The 21,303-nt window shown below is 41.2% G+C and overlaps 1 protein-coding gene across 1 annotated transcript in view; it reads right to left on the reverse strand.

Moving 5' to 3' along the window:
• LOC145981791 (prolyl 4-hydroxylase subunit alpha-1-like) overlaps positions 1 to 423 on the reverse strand; it is a 61,731-nt gene extending 61,308 nt beyond the window's left edge. Inside the window, exon 1 of the mRNA XM_083115214.1 lies at positions 273 to 423. Coding sequence (XP_082971340.1) covers positions 273 to 423 — 151 coding nt within the window. The remainder of the gene's footprint in view (positions 1 to 272) is intronic.
• Positions 424 to 21,303: the final 20,880 nt, after the last annotated feature.

Raw genomic sequence — 21,303 nt, forward strand, 5'->3', positions numbered from 1 at the left:
GGCCGGGATTACCGCGCTTGCTTCCTTTCACAATAAACATGTATGTATTGTATATTGTTACAGTTATTGTTACATTCGTTATAGTTGTTAGTTTTCCATTATTATTATTATTGTTGTTGTTATAATTAACCAGAGTTAACAAAGTATGGGGAGACTCTTATGAAATGCAAGCAAAATTCATCTATTTCGTAAAGTAACATTCATTTATGTAATGTGTTAATACAGTAATACAGTTTTTAACGTAAATGTTATATAATAAGTGTTACCTTAACCGGACAGTTGTTCAACACTCTCCATCGGTGAGTCTTCGGACTGTTCACTGCTGCCGTCATCAGAACTTGTCTTGTCACTGCTGGAAGAACTGCTCTTTAACCTAATGATTAGAGGTTCAACGTCATCCTGCAGTTGATCCGCTTTCCACATATTATTTTCAACCCCTTCGACGTGCCTACAGTAATTACACCATTGCTCCTGGGTGACTGATTCAAATGCGCTGTCTATCAAACGTTCCATTTCCTTCACCTTAGAACTAATGTTATGTCGTCCTACGTGTCCTTTCTTTCCGAATCCATACCATTTCAATTGGATTAATTTCACAATGGTATGGAGGCAACCTACAAGCAACTGCCCTATGCTCTTCTGCAATCGAGCCACAATATTAATATTGAATTTCTCTCGACAGAATAGGGTATATTTTTTGACGTTATCCATGCCTTAATATCTTCCTTACGGTTCTTTGAGGCATCTAGAGTCTAAGAGGGGGATCGAAGATAGGCTATGACAGCCTTTAGCCACTCGCTTGCTAAGCGAGAGGAAAGTTAAGAGAAAGGGGGTAGCTCTGAAGAGCAAAGTCGACACTCAAACAGCAAGGGGGCTGGCCCCATGAAATAACAACACACGGACATCTATTTAAAAACACTACACATGACTGAACAGGCAGGGTGAGCAAAGACATAAGGAATGTTCGTTTACCTGTAGCGTCGTTGGAAGTTCTCGTCCTTGGAGGTCCTTGCTTCGATGTGGTCCTACCCTGTAACAAATCGCAACTAGGGAGCGTAACTCGGTTTCTACCAAAACTGCCCTAACGGAAACGCGATTTCTAAACGATCACTTATTGAACGTAATTCTCTCCTCTTCCTTTAACTTCGATTATTTAAGAGCTCAATTATTACGACTTAACTTCGATGTGAAACAGAAAGCGATTCAGAAGCTTACTAGCAATTACTACATTCGCTGAAAATCTAAAGGCAACTAAGAAAGAGATTTTCTATTTAAATTATAAAAATTCGAACTAACGGTCGTTAAGACAGTTGACTCGATCAGGTCCTTTGGCAACGGCGATTCTGAGGAAAAACTCTGAGTTCCTGATTTTAATATTGTGTTGGCCTAATGCCATGTCAGCTGCGTTCTTTCCACCTCCGCTAAAGGTCGCTGGAGTGATTAGCTTTTAAGAAGCTCTTTTCCAATGCTTCAGCAGGTCCCTTTTATACCATGATTAACTTATTTATTTATGCTGCCTGGGTCCTAGGATCGACTCACACCTAAGGCGTAATACGGAGGTGGGAATACTTTCTCTTTTCCTACAGATTCATTGTCCATAACAATTACTGTTCCTGGTTCAATGTTAGGTAATAGTTGATCTTTGAACCACTGTTCAAACCCAACACTGTCCATTTCGTCATGGTAGTCGGCAGAATATGTTTTTGCTAAAAAATACTTGTTTCGCTCCCTGTACGTACAAACCCCATCTTACCACCGGCGTGCAACAAACCGTGGTCCCCGAGCGGTAGGGCCTTTCAGACCTGTAGACAACCCGACCAGATAGGCATCCTTGGGTGTTGCTATGGTCTTGTCCTTCCAAACTTTACACACACACAGTATGCCCTACATTTACCCAACTTTCATCTAAGTAAACAATGTTCCGTCCCTCATTCCTAATTTGTCTCATATGAATGTCGCCAAAGTATAATATCGTTTCTTTCACTCGATAAACCCTTATTTCCTCGCTTTTCGAATTCAAACCCCATTTCTTGCATCAAACGGTAGAAAGTCGATTATGTAAATTTTTGGCAAATCTTTATCGTCGTTAACTTCCTTCATCACAGACTGAATTGTTGCGGGAACGAACATTTTTAAACAGAAATGCATGAAATTTGCGTCTTATAGCACTGCGAATGATATCATTATATTTCACTTCCCTGCTGGATTTGTATTTTAGCCCAGTTACTTTTTTTTCCAGGGTGTAACGATTGAACCTTTCTTATTTTCATTTCTTAAACTAAAGAATGTACGCCTACTGACGCCAGCCACCTTACAGAGTTCACTAACAATGAACAATTGAGTACGTCCAGGGTTCTTTTCCTTTAAATATTCGAACATTCTTAAAATAGTTTTCCCTTCCCACTTCTAATTATCTCACCCTTTTTTCTGCGATCCATTGTGATTACTTACAGATTAGGACGCCATTAATCACTTCACGAACAACTTGTAAAAATCACCGAAAAGTCGACAGACAACACTTTACCAGACCATCAAGAGTGTGAAAACATCACTGAACTGTTGGCCACGTACGAACTGATAACAGCTGAGTATGACTAAGATTTACGTCAGTGCGTTCCTTACTTCGCGCGCTGATCGGCTTGATAACAAACTGCATTTACAGGAAGTAATGCCTCTGAGGACCTTTGAGTGAAGACAAAAAATAATTTAATTATTATCTTTATAAATTTGTCGCTGTGAGTTTTCACGTAAACTTATAAAACAAAATTTGACCAGAGACATTTTCCACTGCGCCAATAAAACATCCGCACATTTTATTCGACAATTTATTTTTTTAAGGAAATCTTTTTAAAAATATTGCCAAATTTTCAGCACCACCATCACCAGTGACAATTGTATAGTAGTGTCGATTTTTTCGTAACAATTCCTCCGACTTTATGGCATGATTTAAGGTCCTGAATAGAAAAGATGTTCAAAATTTGGTTTCAATGAAAACTTTCATTTTAATTATTTTTAAATAATATGAAATAAAATTTACAATTTTCGTCCTCGCCATTGTGTTCTACATAAAATTTAATACATATTTTGCAAAAACGCGCTTTATTTTCCCATAAGAAAAGCATGTCTGTAAGAGCCCATTTTGTCTTCACGACGTGAAAACCAGTATAGGGTCGTTTTTAGTACCAAGTAGTTTCCAATAAAAAGAAAGAAGATTACATGAGCATTGGTAAGGTAAAGGTACCCCCTGTGCATGTGCACACATGCCATGAAGGCATATGGAGTGATGTGGAGGTAGAGCTAAACATATTCTTGATCTCGGCCATAGTGGATGATGTGATCAGCATCACGCCCGGGCGCCTTTGCCCCCTCCCCCCACCCGGTTTGCCCCTAGGTACTCATTGCTTGACAAACGAAAATAATGAACAACCAACCTCCGTGGCAGAGAGGTTAACACAGAACGCTACGACGCCAGGTTCTCATCATGTCATCGCTCATCCACTTCGTCGCAATTAGCTAAAAGTGGCAGAAATGCGACGATATATAACAAAAATAAAAACAAAACAAATAATGAACGATAGAAAACAACAAAAAAGATCATAAATATCAGAAATAAATACAGCGTGAATCAACTGTTGGTTACATGTAATAATACTAATACTAATCATGATGATGATGATAATGATGATGAATAAAGCTAAGAATGAAATCATAAAAAAATCATACTATGACTAGTAGCGTTTTTGCCTAAGTATAATGCTGACAAAAAAATAATAGAAAAGTCACTAACAGGTCGATTGACAAATAAACTGACCTTGACAAACAACTTTTTCTCCCCAAGTTTTTCCCTCGGTGTGCGCCGTCAAAAGTATAGCGTTCCGCTAGTAAGGAAAAGAGTAGTGACCTTCCTGGTTTTTTCATGACGTATCTTACCAGCTGACTGCTGGTCACCTGTAAATATAAAAATCAGGAAAAGGCACCGCTAGCGGGTCATCCCTTTCAGCAGCAAGCGCCAAATAATTCACCTGCAAACCTTCCGGTTTTCTGTTTCTATGGTGTCACGGTTGCTTAAGCCAGAATTGGAGGATGTTATTGTAATCGCCTCACTCACAAGCCGCTATTCCATGGGGTTCTTTGTTCGAAGAGACGCATTCGTTTTGACGTCAGCTAGGCGTTGCACTGGTTCGCACGTGAATACATCCGCTCTTACGGGAATGCGTTAGTTCGTTCTTTTATGTAGCACATTCGCAAAGTAAGCATTTGAAGCCAGTGGCGTGTTTACCGCTTTGAATTTGGGGAAGGGGTACAAAGTTCACACACACGAGCGCGCACTAGTTTTTAAATCGTTCTAAGAATATGTGTGATTCCGAACTAGATAATGCTCTAGAGTGCGCGTCAAATCTCCTGCATATGGCCTTGAACGGCTGAACAGCACCAACCAGCGAATCACAGAAGTGCGGCGTTGCCGTGCTCTCCTTGACAAGGCGTTTTGCTCAACCACGCTGTCTCCTTTCCGTGTGAGATTTCCACATGGCACCGCTGCAGTGCGCTGCTATTGGCTATCGCCATATGCAGGAGATTTGACGCGCACTCTAGGCCTCAATCCATCGTTTTTGATTTATTTATTTATTTTTCTTCGTTTTTCTGCAACTTTTGGCTAACCGCGAAGATGTGGATGTGCGATGCAATTGATGCCGGGATTCGAACCCGGAACCCCTGGCGTCGTAGCGCGCTGTGCTAACCACTCTGCAACGGAGGTCGGCCATCCATCGTCCTGCACACAGCTTTAGCAGTTTTTACGTCCTTATAAAGTTTTCCTGGAACACAGATCAAGTAACTCACATCTGAATTTCAACATTCTCTACACATGTCTAACAGGCGTTCTTTGATAGATTTTCGGCCTCCCAGATGGCGTAGTGGTATCGTCGTCGCCTTGTAATCAAGGGATCTCAGGTTCGATGCACAGTGGTGGCCCATAGTGGTTCGAATCCTACTTTAAGCTGTAAACCTGTAGGTCCAGTCCCGATTAGCCTTTCTGTGCTTAAAGTGGACATAGAAACAACCTCTGATAGGTTTTCCCAAGCGGCAAGGTTCAAAAAGAAATATTACAAGAAATGGAATCCTGATCTATCAGATTCTCGCACAGATTCTGGTCATCTGTTAACGGAAGTGCGAAAGGCACCGCAAGTGTGGCAATAAACTTGTCCAATTGGATTATATATTGCTTCAAGACCATAAAGAAACCAGTCTTACTTGAAACCAAAACTGGCCCATCCTATCAAGGCCGCCCCCAGAATTTGAGGAGTGCTCAAAATGGGGGAACGTTGAGAGATGCTACCCCCAGTTAAGAAAATTCTCATTAAAACCTCCTCACCTACTGCATTTTCTTCATACTGACCCATGCAAGCACCCGCAGCTATAGGAATTTCCACTTCGAGCACTGGGAGGCAAAGTAAGGGAGATCTCATACCGAAGCGACACGCGACACGTGCCGCTTGAGTTCACCAATCGAACGCAGACCTGTCCAGTTTGTCATGGCGCTGCGGTGTGAAAGGTTGCTGTTGATAGGTTCGTTCCCAAGTGACATGTGTCGCGTGTCGCTTGTGGATGTCAAATGTCCCTAACGTTTCATATCTTAACCTTCAGTCATAAAAACTCATATTTTACCTTTTATTATTATTGTTGTTGTTTTACATGCTTAAAATTGAAATTGAAATTTAAACCCTGTAGTGCTGTTGTCATGCTATAAACTGGATTCGACTTGCTTCCTTTCCATAAACAGCTGTTACTTCTTTTCACGATGCACAGATAACAGAGGCCACTTAATCATGGCATCGCTCGTCATTTTTCCCCGCAAAAATGTCACCATTCGATTTCTCGTATGAAGTTTTTCTAGATATCTCAGAGGGTGGGGTAAGTGCCCTCACTGGCCCCCTTCTCTTGGCGCCCTTGCATCCTATCCCCGCACTGCGTCGAGGCCGTACGGTTTCTGCTTTTACATCCAGGGTTTCTGGACAGTGGGAAATATGTGTCATTTTGACCGGCAGAACACAAGATCAGTGGAATTACAGTATTTGGTGGACATCGGATCTACGTTAATTCTGTTGCCAAATACGGTACATTAGAAAAAATCAACATACTATAGTAAATATATTTGCATTACACTATTTGCGGCAGATACTTTTCACACTGACCATGTTGACGGTTCACTATAATAACCAGGCTTCATTTTATCCTTCATGTACGATTGCGTAATTTTTTTCTCGGTGATCACAGTGAGTAAATGACATTCGCAAAGTTAACACACCCATCTTTCTCATTTTCATTAATTTCAATGTAACAAAGCATTCTGGCTAAGTCTCTCCGATGGCGTTTTGATTGATTTGTTTTATTTTACTTCGCTTCTTGTGCCACTTTTGGCTAATTTACGAAGATGGGGATGAGATATGATATGATGAAATTGATGAATAGATACTCACAAACATCGATGCTCAGGCCGGGATTCGAACCCGGCTACCCTGGCGTCGTAGCGCGATGTGCTAACCATTCCGCCACAGGGTCGGCTCTCCGATGGCGTAACGGTAACGTCGCAGCTTTGTAAAAAGAATTTACCTCTTTGTAATCAAGGACATTCCAGTTTCAGTTCCTGGCGGAGGCACATGGTCGTTCGGATTCCACTTTAAACTGTAGATCTAGTCCGATTTCAGTGCATAAAATCTCCAGGTCATGCTTCGTATATTTTGCGTTCAAAATCAGAACCGGGCCTACAGTTCAAAGTGAGTTCCAAGCCACTGAGCAATGGGAATCGACCCCTGAACCTCTTTATTACAAGGCGAGAGCGCCACCGGTATGGCCGTAAGACATTTGAATGATCGGTTTGCTTAGTTACTTTGGTCAATTTTTAGACATGAGTGAGGCTTTGCGGAAAAGTTACAAACAACAAACGCTTCTATCACACGATCGACATAATCACACCCGGAAACAGCATACAGGAGCGATCCCGCATGTTTACAGGACGATCTGAATAGATGGGAGGAACAATTGGCTTGAAGTGAAATTTCGCACAACGGAAAAATATAAACTGGGAAAAGTTTCAATCTCATTACGGCCCATTTCTTTCTGGAAGGTTTAGTCTTTTGTGTGTGTCTGCACGCTATCGTGCAGTATTCACGGGCACATTTTGAAATGGCCCTTGTTCAAAATCATAGCAGCGATAACGAGAATATTTACGCTCCAAATCAATTTAAAGATAGGCTTAGTTCAGTGGCATGGCGTGACTTTTTCAAAAGTGATACCAGCCATCAGACATTATCATCTCCAACCTACCGCCCCCCCCCCCCAAAATGCCTTTGATCTGGATTTTTGTTCTCTTTTTATTTTTGCAATCCGCTCAATGATTTATTTAGCCACAATCACTCCTAGAAAGAACTACCACTCATGAGAGAGTTACTGCGAAAATCCAGTGAATAGTAGTCGAGCCTTGTCAACCATCTCTGTTTCTTTGCAAAGAGGTGGAAAGGGGAAGAAGAACCATACATTCGGGTCAGTTTGACGTTTCTGCGGTGAGCAAACGACAGAATTCCCCTCCTCCAGCGGTGGAAGGGAAGTCCAGATGTACGTTCTACTGTTGTCAACTTAGTTTTTTGGAGCAAGGTTTGTCCAAATCACGAATCGCATCAAGTACTTATCTTTTCGTCTATTACGTAAACGGTTTCAGTTGTAGTTAAATCCATCTTTGCCTTTGCAGTGTAGCTCTTGTTGCTTCAGAGAAATAGTATCCCCGTTTTAGGCTGAATTTAGCTCTTTTCTGAAAATCCAATGTGACAACACTTGCTGATCCGGTAGGCCGCAGCGGCAACAGGGATATGAATAACCCCCTAGCACACTTGCCTCCAAGTCTTTCCCTTGCATTGGCGGGCGCCCTTTCCTCTTGTTGCCTCTTGAGGGTAGCAGAACGACCAGTATCTTCGCTTTTGTCGGCGGCAGAAAAAATGTTCTCTGCAATATACACCAAACTGCAACGCTGTCGGTTAACTTATTTAACAATGTTATTATTTTATTGAGAAAAAAACTTTTTAATTTCTTTACATTTTGCTGTTACCTGCGGTAACACCGGTTATATGCACGCCACGCCTCTGGCTTAGTTTGATGAGTTTCTTGTAAAGCTCTAAAAACATTTTTCCAAAAATAGAGTCGCACTACCGAAAATGTTTACGGTAGGAACTAACATTAACATAGTAGTAATAGCAATGTTCAGTGAGTTTTCTGTAAAACTGGAAAATCGTGAAGTTTGTTCCAAACTTCATGTTTGAAGCCCTTGTTCGAAAAGAATTGCTGCACTAAACGCACGGCCATGAAAATAGGCGGCTGGGCAGAATTGCGCTGGTGCCACATGTGGGAAAAGCAAATCGATTTGATTTGATTTGATTTATTTTACTTCTCTTCTTGTGCCACTTTTGGCTAATTTGCGAAGATGGGGATGAGTGATGACATGATGAAATTGATGATTAGACATCACAAACGTCCATGCCCAATCCAGGATTCGAACCCGGGACCCCTGGAAAAGGAAATCGAGAACAGGACAAAAGTCGCTGGTTCACGCACACTGTATATCAACGTCAACCATGCGGCGTAGCCTATTCTCTGTCTCGGTTATCTCTGGAGCAAGTACAAGCTGCTGCGAAGAGTGGTAGCTGCATTCGCCTCCCCCTCGGCGTAATCCCATTTCCTCTCACGTATTCATCGGTGGAGCCGTCTCGCGTCGCTACTTGAGCAGATACTTGTTTTCGTTCGCTTGCTCCAGAGATAGCCGGGACAGAGTATAGTTCGAGCGTGAGACCGACCTCTCTCCGGGGCACTTTTGTGTCATCTCTGACCTTTCGAGCAAATACTGCCAGTTTGTATCACATGGATTACAAAGACCAACTCTACAACGAGATCTTTCATTCTCTTAAACCTCCGAACACGTGGGGTTGGGCTTCGACGTGGCAACAGCGCAAACTTCTGCCACCCGCCTCATTTCATGGTCGTGCGTTTAACGAAGGTTTGCACAGAAATCAGAACATAGAGGCAATCGACTCTTTCAACGGGTGCTGGAAGCTTTGGCAATGGTGGTGGATGGTTGGCTGACGTGATTGGTTTCCGCTAACATATATTCATACTGTCATCTCGTCTTTTGGGGTTTGGTTTGGTTTGAGTTGGTGTTTTAAGTCCACTTTATGCACAGTAAGGCTAATCGGGACTGGACCTACAGTTTAAGGTGGGATCCGAACCACTATGTACCTCAACCGGGTATCGAACCCGGGACCCCTTGATTACGCTACCACTGCGCCATCGGGGAGACTCTGGTCTTTTGGGGGAAAGCCGGTAGAATTATACCTTTTGCTTCATACTTCAGTGTTAGAATATGCAGTCAGGTAAGTAACTAAATAAGATTTGAAGAAAACATGCGTCCTTAGCTCAGGCCCGTACCCAGGGGAGCATGGGACCATGCTCCCCAACCCCCCCCCCCGAACTATCATATATTGTAATGTGAGCCTATAGAATCATAACATTTACATTATTTTCACATTTTGCAAGAATTTCGATTTCGTTTTTGCACAAATGAATGGATTTGTTTTGGATTCAAATAACCATTGATGCAAGGCTACCAGATGTCCCGATTTTTATCAAACAGCAAATGTCTCTGTTTTTTGTTAATTCACATTTAGACATGTTCTTTATGTTGATAAAATCATTTCTAATACGTAATATTTAATTTATACATAGGCCTATATTATTTTCTAATGAGAGAATTATAATGACTGTTCAGTGGTGCAGGTATAAGAAAGGTAAAGTGTATTTGCAAACATTGTTAATTTGCGGAACACAGTACTATTCGAATACTTCAGAGAACTAAATATAAACAATAAGCACCAGTCTGTAAGAGATTAGGTTACTGAGAGGGAGGATAATTGAGTTGAATTTTTCAGTTACTTTGGGCAAAGGCCCGTCGAATCGTAGTCTTCCTCCCTGCCTTCAAGCGGGGTAGGGGAAACCCTTCACGGACCATTATATTGCAACTCCACAATTATAGCTGCAGTACTATCATAGCATTTCTGGTCATATCTAATATCCAACAGCACTTCGCCGATCACTGTGGCGGAGTGGTTGTCACAGCATGCTACGACGCTAGGACAGGGATTTATCCAAAATTTTCCATTTGGTGGGTGCAAGCCCAAATTTAAGCGGTTGTAAGTGTACGTTTTGAGCCAAAATGACCAAAATTTATACCTTGATGACTTTTTGTGGGGGGTGTTAGGGGTGTGTGGATAAATCGCTGCGCTAGGGGTCCCGCCGGCTCGGGCATGGGTGTTCTTTGTGAGTATTACTTCGTCAGTTTAATCATATCATCACCCATTCTCATCGTCGCGATTGTCAAAAGTGTTAGGAAAGCAATGTAAATTAACCTAATTCAATCAATTCAACAACATTTCGGATCTGGTTCCTCCCTCAAAAAGATCCTGGGTACGGGCCTGCCTTAGTTGTCCTCAGCAATTCATCACCTTTCCTACTTCCGTCATCTGGTACACCCAACGGCGAAAGAAACAGTATGCGAATTGATTGATTGATTGATTGTATTTTACTTCGCGGCTTGTGCCTCTTGGCTAATTTACGAAGATGGGGATGAGCGAGCGGGATTCGAACCCGGGACCCTTGGCGTCGCAACGCGATGTGCTAACCACTCGGCCACAGGGTCCGGCAGTATTCGAATTGTCCACCACCATTTTCATTCGGTCTGTATTACACAATGTGATGACAATGAATTGAAATAATGACGTCAATAAGCAGAGAACAATGCCTGCTTCGAAACAACATAGTTTCATTCCTTAAAACAGGATGTAGAATAAAAAAGTAATGAGAATAGTGGCGGACAATTTGCCTACCATTATCTTTGCTGTTGACTGTACCAACTTGACCTTGATCGACTTCCACCACTTCTGAGACCTATCCCAACATACGCTCTGGTCTCCCAGAACTTGCACGTGACGCTTGGTCAAGAGACAGTCTCAACTTTGTTCCTTGCACAGGGGGTGGAGCCTTGCAAGAACCCAATATGGACAGTCCTTTGTGGTGATCAGAAAGGAGGACACAATTTCTGTATTCGCCTCTCCAAAGCTTTGCACGAATGAAAAAGTGCTTTCACTGGGAAGGCACTCTATCAATGAATGTTTCATATCTGAACACTTGAATGTTCTCGATTTTTATCTCCTCGTCTATCAATTAAAAAATTGCCCAGATTCTGACGATATTTTGTGATGCGATCAGTCCATGAGTTTGTTTATAAGTCCATTTTATGCACAGAAAGGCTAATGGGGACTGGACCTACGGTTTAAAGTGGGATCCGATCCATTATGTGCATCCACCGGTGTCGAACTCGGGACCCCTTGATTACAAGGCGACGAAGTTACCACTACGCCATCGCTTGGCACATAGATCAGTCCCCGAAAGCCTGGCAAAGTTAGTGGCATAGAGCAGTTATTGCCCTCCCTCTCCCTTCGGTATTAAAAGTTGCGGAGACTCTTTATGAAAGACCACATTATCTTCGTACTAAGTAACATAAAACTCACAACTAGGGCCTCCCCGATGGCGCAGTGATAGCGTGATCGCTTTGTAATCAAGGGGTCCCGGGTTCGATACCCGGTGGAGGCACATCGCGGTTCGTATCCCACTTTAAATTGTAGGTCTAGTCCCGATTAGCCTTAAGGTGAACTTAAAACACCAAACCAAATCTCACCACTACAAAAAATCACGAATATAGCTTGAAACGAAAGTAAAGTAAAGTGCGTGGATCATATTAAGAGGACAATTTTGCCGCCCCAAATACCGGGCTTTCTGGACCACTGACCCTGGTCCCGGGTTCGATCCCCGGCGGAAGTACATTGCATAGTAGTTTGTATCTCATTTTAAACTGCAGGTGCAGTCCCGATGAGCGCATCTGATCATAAAGTGGACTTAAGCTTTCGATCTTACTTTAACCGGCAGACCAAGAGATTTTGGTGTCTGATTTGAGTAGTAATAGCCACTCGAATATTTACCTATTCTGGTACCTATGGGTGAAATGGAATATTACCTACATTTCTAACAATTCTAGGGTACGATTCTCGATAGGGTCTGAGCAGTTCGGATTCTGAGTTAAAATATGCTCTGTGCAAACCGTGTTGGCCTGAGTTGTTGCTGTTCCCGCGCTTGCTGACCCTTCTAGAGTTGACGAGCTGTATCTTTGCGGGCGAACTCTGACAAACCCCGCCTGCGCAGTAGCAATGTGCCTTAGCTACTGCGCATGATTCTCCTTGCTATCAACCACCCAAAACGGAGAATAGGTGGCAACTACGGAAATATCTCCTTCTCTGCTCAAAGTAGTCAAAGTCAAAGATACAGCTCGTCAACTCTAGCAGAAACTACGTGGCGGCTTCGAAAACGGAAACATACGCGATTTAATTGATTGATTTAGTTTATTTTACTTCGCGTTTTTTTGTGCCTCTTGGCTAATTTGCGAAGATGGGGATGAGTGATGAAATGATGAAATTGATGAATGGACATTCACAAACAACCAAGCCCGACCAGGATTCGAACCCGGGACCCTTGGCGTCGCAGCGCGATGTGCTAACCACTCGGCCACAGGGTCGGGCATACGTACGCGATTTAAGTTCGGAATTTGGTGTCACCTTTGACGCTCAATGGCAAGGCAGCTGTGCGTGCTTATTGTTTAGTTACAATGCTCTTTTACAATTGACTGTGTATGTACACGCGTAACTAGTAAGAGGAGAAAAATTAAGAAGAATTTCAGTGGGGTTTGAACCGGTCCATACGCTACGTCTTCAAGTGCGTCTTACTTGCGCAGTTCAAAACTGTACAGAACAAGACGTTGCAGTTCTGGTGCGTCCACACGCTGCGTCTTACTGTACAGTTCTTCCTACCCAGTTCCGCGAAGTCCATTATGGAGGAAGTGCTACTGTGGTCAATTTTCGCAGTTTGTCTTGCAAAAAGAAGGCAAATTAAATGTCTTAAGAGCACGAGACGTTCAGGATGGTACAGTCATTGGCTATTGAAAATGCACCAATTTTCTCACGTGACGTTACTTTGTGAATTTCGTGGTGAGAAACAAGTGAGAAACATTGTACTAATTTACTTATCACCTATGTCCTCTTATAAATAGGGTGCATAAATAAACCTTCATTATAAACGTATAATATTATATTAGCACTACCTAAAAGACTCTTCCAATAGTTCACTAAGATTAGTTTCCATAATTCCGTAGAATACTTTACAATGTTCAAAAATCAAAAGTTAACATAAATACCCTTTATTGATGATTCTCTTATGAAAAATGCATTTACAAGTCAGTTTGCTTTAAAATATTTCTATTATAAATAATCAATTAATTACAAAGTACAAGTTATTTATATTTGCACTACTTTATGCGGCTCTTTTACCTCTTGGATTAATCGCTACGATGAGAATGGGTGAATGTGATGTCATGTGATACACACACATATTACCATGTTTCGAACTTGGAACTTCTGGCTTTCTAGCGCGTTACACTGACAGTATTGCCATGGATATCGGGTAAGGTAGGTTATTAAAACACACTTCCTGCGATGTTGAAAACAGTACCACCTTGTGGTTTGGCTTACTTTATTTCGCTTTCCCGCTATTTTTGGCTAATTGCAAAGATAGGGATGGGTAATGTAGTATAATCTCACTCGTCTTGAGATCGTTCGCTGCGGGACGGCGTAGGTTCGAATCCGGCTCTGGTCGGAATTTATTCGGCCTACGTATAGGGCCGGTGGCAACCCACCATCGTGAGGAAATTGGGAAGCTCCGAGTGAGTGAGCGTAACCTGGTCAAGAAGACCTACAATAACGGCTGGGGGTTCGTCGGGCTGATCACTCGTCACCCCAACACTGGTCTGAGACCTCCACGCTATAACAGGTGACGGCGGAACAGTGTGGGAGGGAGACCAGCAGTCGGTAGGTAAGCCAAGGCCCGCCATGGTGCTGTAGTGCTGTAGGCATGGGCGTCCGGAAGGGGGGGCAAGGGGGGGCCGTGGCCCCCCCCTGGAAAATGAAAGTCAACCAAAAAATATGTATTTCACACATATAATTTAATTTTAGCCGCAATAATATGTGTTAATTATTGCATGAACGCCATAAATTCAAATTTAAGCAACGTTTTTTAGGGAACAACACTATTTTTGGGGACAATTTGCCTTCGTTTGCCTCCCCCTGGAAAAAAAATACCTTCCTTGCCCCTCCCTGGAAAAAATCCTGCGGACGTCCATGGCTGTAGGGTTATGTTATGTAGTATAATCAAGTTGATGGACACTCACAAACACCCGTGCCCAGGTCGGGATTCAAAACTGGGACGTCTGGCGTCATAGCGCGATGAGATAACCACTCCGCCACAGACATTAAGCTATGTCGTCCAAGACTTCATCGGTTCAATAAAATCAACATTCAATTTTATCGTTGCAATTAAACTTGAAAGATATAAAATAATTCATGCTCTCTCGTAGTTTCTTGATCAGTCAACAATCCAAATAAATGAAAATACCTTAACATTGGCTTGTAAACATCATCATCCCCAGCGCCAGAACGAACTGACTGGTTTGTTCACTTTGGCCAACTCTTTTCGGTAAACACTAAACAGTCCTCATGAAATTGATTTTAATTACTACTGTACTGTTGGCTGAAGCGTCAACCTCTTTGTATTTTTATATTAAGCTATTATAGGCCTGATTCTTCTTGTCCTGGTCACTGTAGTTCTTTGATTTTACTCGCCACAAACACGGAAATTTCTTGTAGAGTTCAATGAACTCCTCTAAAAACTCGCGTGAACACTGACGAAGATTGGTCATCGTTGTACAAAAACGAATTTATCAAGAAAAAAAGAAAGAATTCGAACTTCGTTAATAGTGTTTCAGCACTAGGGTCGAAGGGAAACTTAGCAACAGAGCAAAAGACCGCGGGGAGCGTCCACACGCACAGATTTGCTTGCGCAGTCCTTTGAGGTCTGCGCACATATCTATGGTCTTGGGCTTAGTCTTTGGTTGACAATTTCCGCATGTGCGCAGTTCTAAAATTTGCACAGTCTTCCGGTCCACACGGCATGTCTTGCATGCACAGTTCTGAACTGCGCAAACAAAACGTACTTTAAGACGTAGCGTGTGGACCGGCCATTATACTTCGCCTTTCTGCCACTTTTGACTAATCGGGAGTACAGTATGAGGGTGAATGGTGTTGAGGTGGATGAAGAGACAGTCACAAACACGTATGGAAGACTCTTACAGAGGATTATCGTGAATACGGGTCCAGGCGCCAGAGCCTCGTTAGTCTGCAAGAATACAGTCTAGGGTGTACGTGGAAGTGAGCTTGACATTTTGGTCATAAAGGATCACCCCTATGACACGAACTGCTAAAATAAATGACACAGCACAGTCACATTCATGAGCAAATAATTCGTAGCAACTTGCAGACCGTAAAGACATAAATGCTGCTACCGTTTCCTTCCAAAGAAAAAAAGGCAACTGATTTCTTTTTGTGCAGCAGAGGTCCGGATGCAAGCGTTTCTTCCTGTTCACAGTTGAGCTGGCCACCGCTCTGCCCTGGTTACCAATGTCATGCTTTCACGCCTTCGTCTCCAACCGTACGAAAAAGCAAACAAAAAAAGGGTTGTTTTTTAAATCACAACGATCAGTTATGTAAATGCATCTTGACAGCATAGGAACACAAAACATTGTGATACATGTCACGTATGTACTCTTCGCAACATCTTATTTGACCGCCCCGAAAGAATTCTAAGTCCTGAAATCGTAAACTTACCAACATTGCACTTCGGGTCCAGGTGAGAGTAGCCAACTTTGAGTAGGTCCTTCCACTAGACGAAAAACGCTGCGGTGAGAGGTTTTCAATTTAACACTTTCCATGAATTTAGAAACTCCAAACCGCAATACACAATCAAACAGAAATAATAAATTGGAAAAATAACCTTGAGGGATATTTTAAATTCTGCTTGCTCGACTTGAAATTTGGGGCGTTTGAAACACTGAATAGAATTTTTCTCCACCTGGAGGAAATTGCCATCAAGATTGTACACTTCGCAACATCTTATTTGACCGCCCCGAAAGAATTCTAAGTCCCGAAATCGTAAACTTAGCAACATTGCACTTCGGCTCCAGGTGAGAGTAGCCAACTTTGAGTAGGTCCTTCCTCTAGACGAAAAACGCTGCGGTGAGAGGTTTTCAATTTAACACTTTCCATGAACTTAGAAATTATAAACCGCTATTATAATACACAATCAAACAGAAATAATAAATTGGAAAAAGAACCTTGAGGGATATTTCCGATTCTGCTTGCTCGACTTGAAATTTTGGGGGTTTGAAACACTGAATAGAGTATTTCTCCACCTGGAGGAAATTGCCATGAAGTTTGTGCAGAAAGAAGCAAATTTGTGAGGAGTTTATGCGACATTTTATTTACAATACCTTGAATAATATCGAACAGTTCTAAAAAACATATATTTTACACGACTTGTTGAGAAAATGTGCTTGAAACACAGGAAGGTGGGAATCTTCATAAACGTCAACATGTTTTTAAGGGTATAACGTCATTAAGTTAACGTAGAGCAGTGGGTTAGCCGCTGCTATCCTTATCTTTCATCAAGCGTGAAAGGTCGCGGGTTCAAATCCCACCCTGTCCTCTTTTTTTTTTGTTTGTTTGCTGAACAGATACCGTTGATATTAGAATATTTAAAAAATGAATCCGATGCACACTTGAGGGACGTCCTTCTGTGCATATTTCCCCTTAGAAGTTGGAGATTTCCAGTGTTTAAAGTTAAAACTTTTCTTTTTAGTTATTGTTCATATGTTGTGTTAACACACACATCATGATTAATTCACAAATCACATATATGTATTCAGGATGCAAAATGTAATGTTATTTATCTTACGTATTGTTTGCTCTTCACTGATACCTAAAATATTGATTATTTGATTTCGATATACTAAAAAAAGATATACAGTTATGTTAAGTAGTGATGTAGTTCAGTACTGTAACGAAGGAGAGAGTTTAATGAGTTCAAATTGCTAAGATTGGTAATTTTATGTCCGTTCCTTCGTAATGACTGTTTTAAATCCCCTCACCACCATCTTACCATGTGTCTAAAATTCATAGTAAATCGTTAATTAATATAAGTAAATTGTTATTGCGACGAAGGCCGATTCGATAAGAAACTACTGATAAGTATTTATATAGTGACTGACGAAAAAAAAATTCAAAACCTCATAATGATCGTTAATTCCTCACTGCTTTGTATCTAAAATGTTTGTCTTCTTTGAACAGAAAGTACGAGTATCAGATATAACAAACTTTCCGCACTAACTTTGCAATATTCGAAACCACCATTACAGACTTAGCTCTATGTAACTTGATTCTGCGCATTCCACGTGGCATGTGACTTACTCCTATCATCGAAATAAATTCCTCTTACTATTTCCTTTTCTCTCGTGAAATACAGAGACCAATGTTAACTTCTTAAGACGGTGGATAAACTTTGCATCCAACGATAAATTCCTGAAAAAAAAAATCCTGCGTAGGTGGAGAATCGAACCTACGACCTCCCTCGTGAATTTCAAGCACGCTACCTTTTCTCCAGATAGCTCTTGTTAAAATTTACTACCAGTTTGAAGAAACCAATTCACACATAATGTTATATCTATAATTTCCTCATGGCAATTTTCATTTGGCGTTTTGTCATATTTTGTAAATTGTGTAAAAATTCCGTGTTTTGAACAAGCAATCGTTTAGTTACGAAGTATGTTGTTGTTTGTTTAAAGTAGGAACCGGAGAGCGAAAAGGAGTAATTTGAACCAGACCCGGTTGACAAGAAACTTCAATTTTTTCCAAAGACTGTATGAAAAGAGAGAGGAAATGGATATTCAACGTATGAAATATAAAGTATGTTTGAAATTAAAACAATGGAAACCTTGAAAGATAATACATTAAAATTTCGGTAACCACCAAACGTCTCTAATTCCCTTATTTTCGTATTTTTCACATTGATACTCACATATTCTGCATTCGTAAGGATTCTTCTATTTCGCGTTTCGTTTTTTGCAGGCAAATAGTCTCAATTTTCGAAATATCGAGTATTTTTATTTTGTTCGCTTTTGCTTGCGTTACACGCGATATGGCGGAGAAATCTTGACTAGCGTAGTCCATGACCAGTGGATATGCAGTGTTGCTACCTTCTTCATAGCAAAATATCTAGGTTCTAGTATGCAGAATACTTAAGTATGAATGTGAAAAATACGAAAATAAGGGAATTAGAGACGTTTGGTGGTTACTGAAATTTTAATGATATTGATAACAACATAGACCTTTAGCCTAAAAATAAACTTGAGTCTGCTGACGTCAGAACGGAAGGTAGCAAGAGTGTTGTGCGATAAGTGATTGAAATAAATCAAAGCAACTGATTGTGAAATAGGTAATACACGTCTCGTACTCTCATTTGATGTCAAAGAAAAAGTCTGACGAACTTTGGATTTTTTTCCCACCTACTCGGAGCGAATTGACAATATAGAGAAAGGCTCCAATTTTGTTAATTTTCGGTATACTAACTAATTTTGGCCTCCTAATCATGAATCTCTTGTTAAAATGCAGGGTATTTATCCGATTTGTTTGAAATTTGGGATAGTTACTAATTTGGGCCTCGTAATCACGAATCTGCACTTAAAATTTGGCGTTGATTTTGGGGCAGGTGAATCCAGCCAATTTCTAACATGCCCTTAACAGGGAGTCTATAGAAACAGGCGGGGCCGCGATAGCGGTTGGGGGCGCAAGTCGATTACCCCAGGGGCGGAGCCCGGAACCGGCGGGAAATTCGGAAATCGAGGGTGTGGAAATACGAACTTAATTGAGATTATTTTGCTATTTCCACGTGTGAGCGCCAAATTTTAACTGCTGGCGCTTATTTGAGTGCAGGTGAATCCGGCCAATTTCTAACATGCCCTTAACAGGGAGTCTATAGAAACAGGCGGGGCCGCGATAGCGGTTGGGGGCGCAAGTCGATTACCCCAGGGGCGGAGCCCGGAACCGGCGGGAAATTCGGAAATCGAGGGTGTGGAAATACGAACTTAATTGAGATTATTTTGCTATTTCCACGTGTGAGCGCCAAATTTTAACTGCTGGCGCTTATTTGGGTGCAGGTGAATCCGGCCAATTTCTAACATGCCCTTAACAGGGAGTCTATAGAAACAGACGGGGCCGCGATAGCGGTTGGGGGCGGTAAGTCGATTACCCCAGGGGCGGAGCCCGGAACCGGCGGGAAATTCGGAAATCGAGGGTGTGGAAATACGAACTTAATTGAGATTATTTTGCTATTTCCACGTGTGAGCGCCAAATTTTAACTGCAGATACGTGATTACGGGGCCATAATTGGTGAGTATACCGAATTTCAAACAAAATGAAGAAATTCCCGGAATTGTCAAATCCTTCCTTAAAATTCCATGTTGAGTTACAAATTGTACTGGATTTTGAACCCCATCGAATTTCACCACGCATCCTTTGCACGTCATGGTGTCGCAAGTTCGTTATGACAAATGATGAACAGTAACGCAGGTTTATTTACGTTCTATAACTGTTACACAGTTACAAAACCGTGTATTTGGAAACACTGACCGGTTGTTACGTCATGAAACGCTCGCAAATATTTGGTTCACGTAGTAGACGGACAGCAAGGGAACAGCTTTCGTGCATCGGAATGAAATTAATGTCGAAAGTTACATGATTTACCGCCAAAAAAATTCAACGGGGGAAAAACAAAATTACAAGACCTTCCTAAAGTATAAATAAACGCTTTTCGGTAAGTAATTTCTCCTATAAAATTGAAAAAAGACGTTTTGGGGAAACGAAAATTTTACCGATAATACTAACGAACTTCAAACTATGAACAACATATTTTCGTGGTGGAAAAATCCAAGTCATTTTCGAAATATGAACTTCATTTTTTTCTGTATTATAAAGTGGAGATATGGGACGATACGATCCCTCAGGAAGAGAATTTTAAGTAAGCTACCTCCAACTTTTTAAATGGTCATAATTACTAATTAGAGTCCGGAAGTTGATGAAAAATCAACTTTTTTTCTGACCCTTAAAAACAATGCTAAACCTGATATCATGTCCGTATACCTTCAGTTAGAGCCGGAAAACACTTTCTATTTTACATTTTGTTTTTGCATTTTTCGGCCTTTTTTGGCTTTTAGTTTATTTATCAGTATTTTAACAGTTTTTGTTGAATTTTTACTTATTTTTGAGGTTTATTTTTCTCCTCTCATGTTGTTTCGTGCATTTTAAATGCATTTACTAGTAAAACTTTCATATTTAGATTTTTTGACATGGTTCTTTTAGCAAATTCACCATGAATCGAAAATACGGCAATGGAAAAGCATAATATTAATCTTAACTGAAATGTTTGGCAATGGATTAAAATACTTTGTGTGAAGATCTACTTTGAGGTTCTTTTTCTGGACACTATTATCGTTTTAGTCTGTAGTTTTAAAGTAAAATTAGTCACAATATTAAATACAATTACACTCTGGTATACGCGAAGCAGAACTGTATTTTCGGATGCTGGCCGACTACAGTATCATAGAAGGCCCACTCTGAAAGGAGATGAATTGGTTCATTTGGTGTTTGAAGTCAACTTTATGCTTAGTAAGGTTAATCGGGACTGGACCTACAGTTTAAAGCGGCTTTGGACGAGAATGCTTATCTACGTTTCTTGGATATTTCCGTTGATATTTATGTCCAGCATTTCCGGATGCAGAAAGTTGACATGTAAGTTCTTAATATGTGTTAACTTATAACAGCTGAATGAAAGGAAAGGTATTTCCTAAAATCCTGCCAATCACTGAAAGATTAAAAACATTAGTAGAAGCATTACTTGAGGCATGCACAGTGGCGAACGATTATGGAGTGTGGAGGGGCAGATGACCCCGCACTATGCTAAACATTATCTACAAAGGGAAAGAACCTGTCCTTGCCCTCCCCCATCTTGCCTCATCAGTTTTGAAACCCAATCGCCGCCACTGAGCATGCATCGCATAAATATTTACAGTAATATCATATAATCTTAAAATACGTTATTAGAACACTTCGTACTCGGAAAATTAAAAAGGAAAAAATTATAAGGAAAGGCTGGGATTTGAACCTACGATGTTTCGATCTTGACGCAAACAGTAAAAATACCAAAGTGCTGTCATCTAAC

The sequence above is a fragment of the Lepisma saccharinum genome, chromosome 2 (assembly GCF_977018435.1).
Source record: "Lepisma saccharinum chromosome 2, izLepSacc3.1, whole genome shotgun sequence".
NCBI lineage: Eukaryota > Metazoa > Arthropoda > Insecta > Zygentoma > Lepismatidae > Lepisma > Lepisma saccharinum.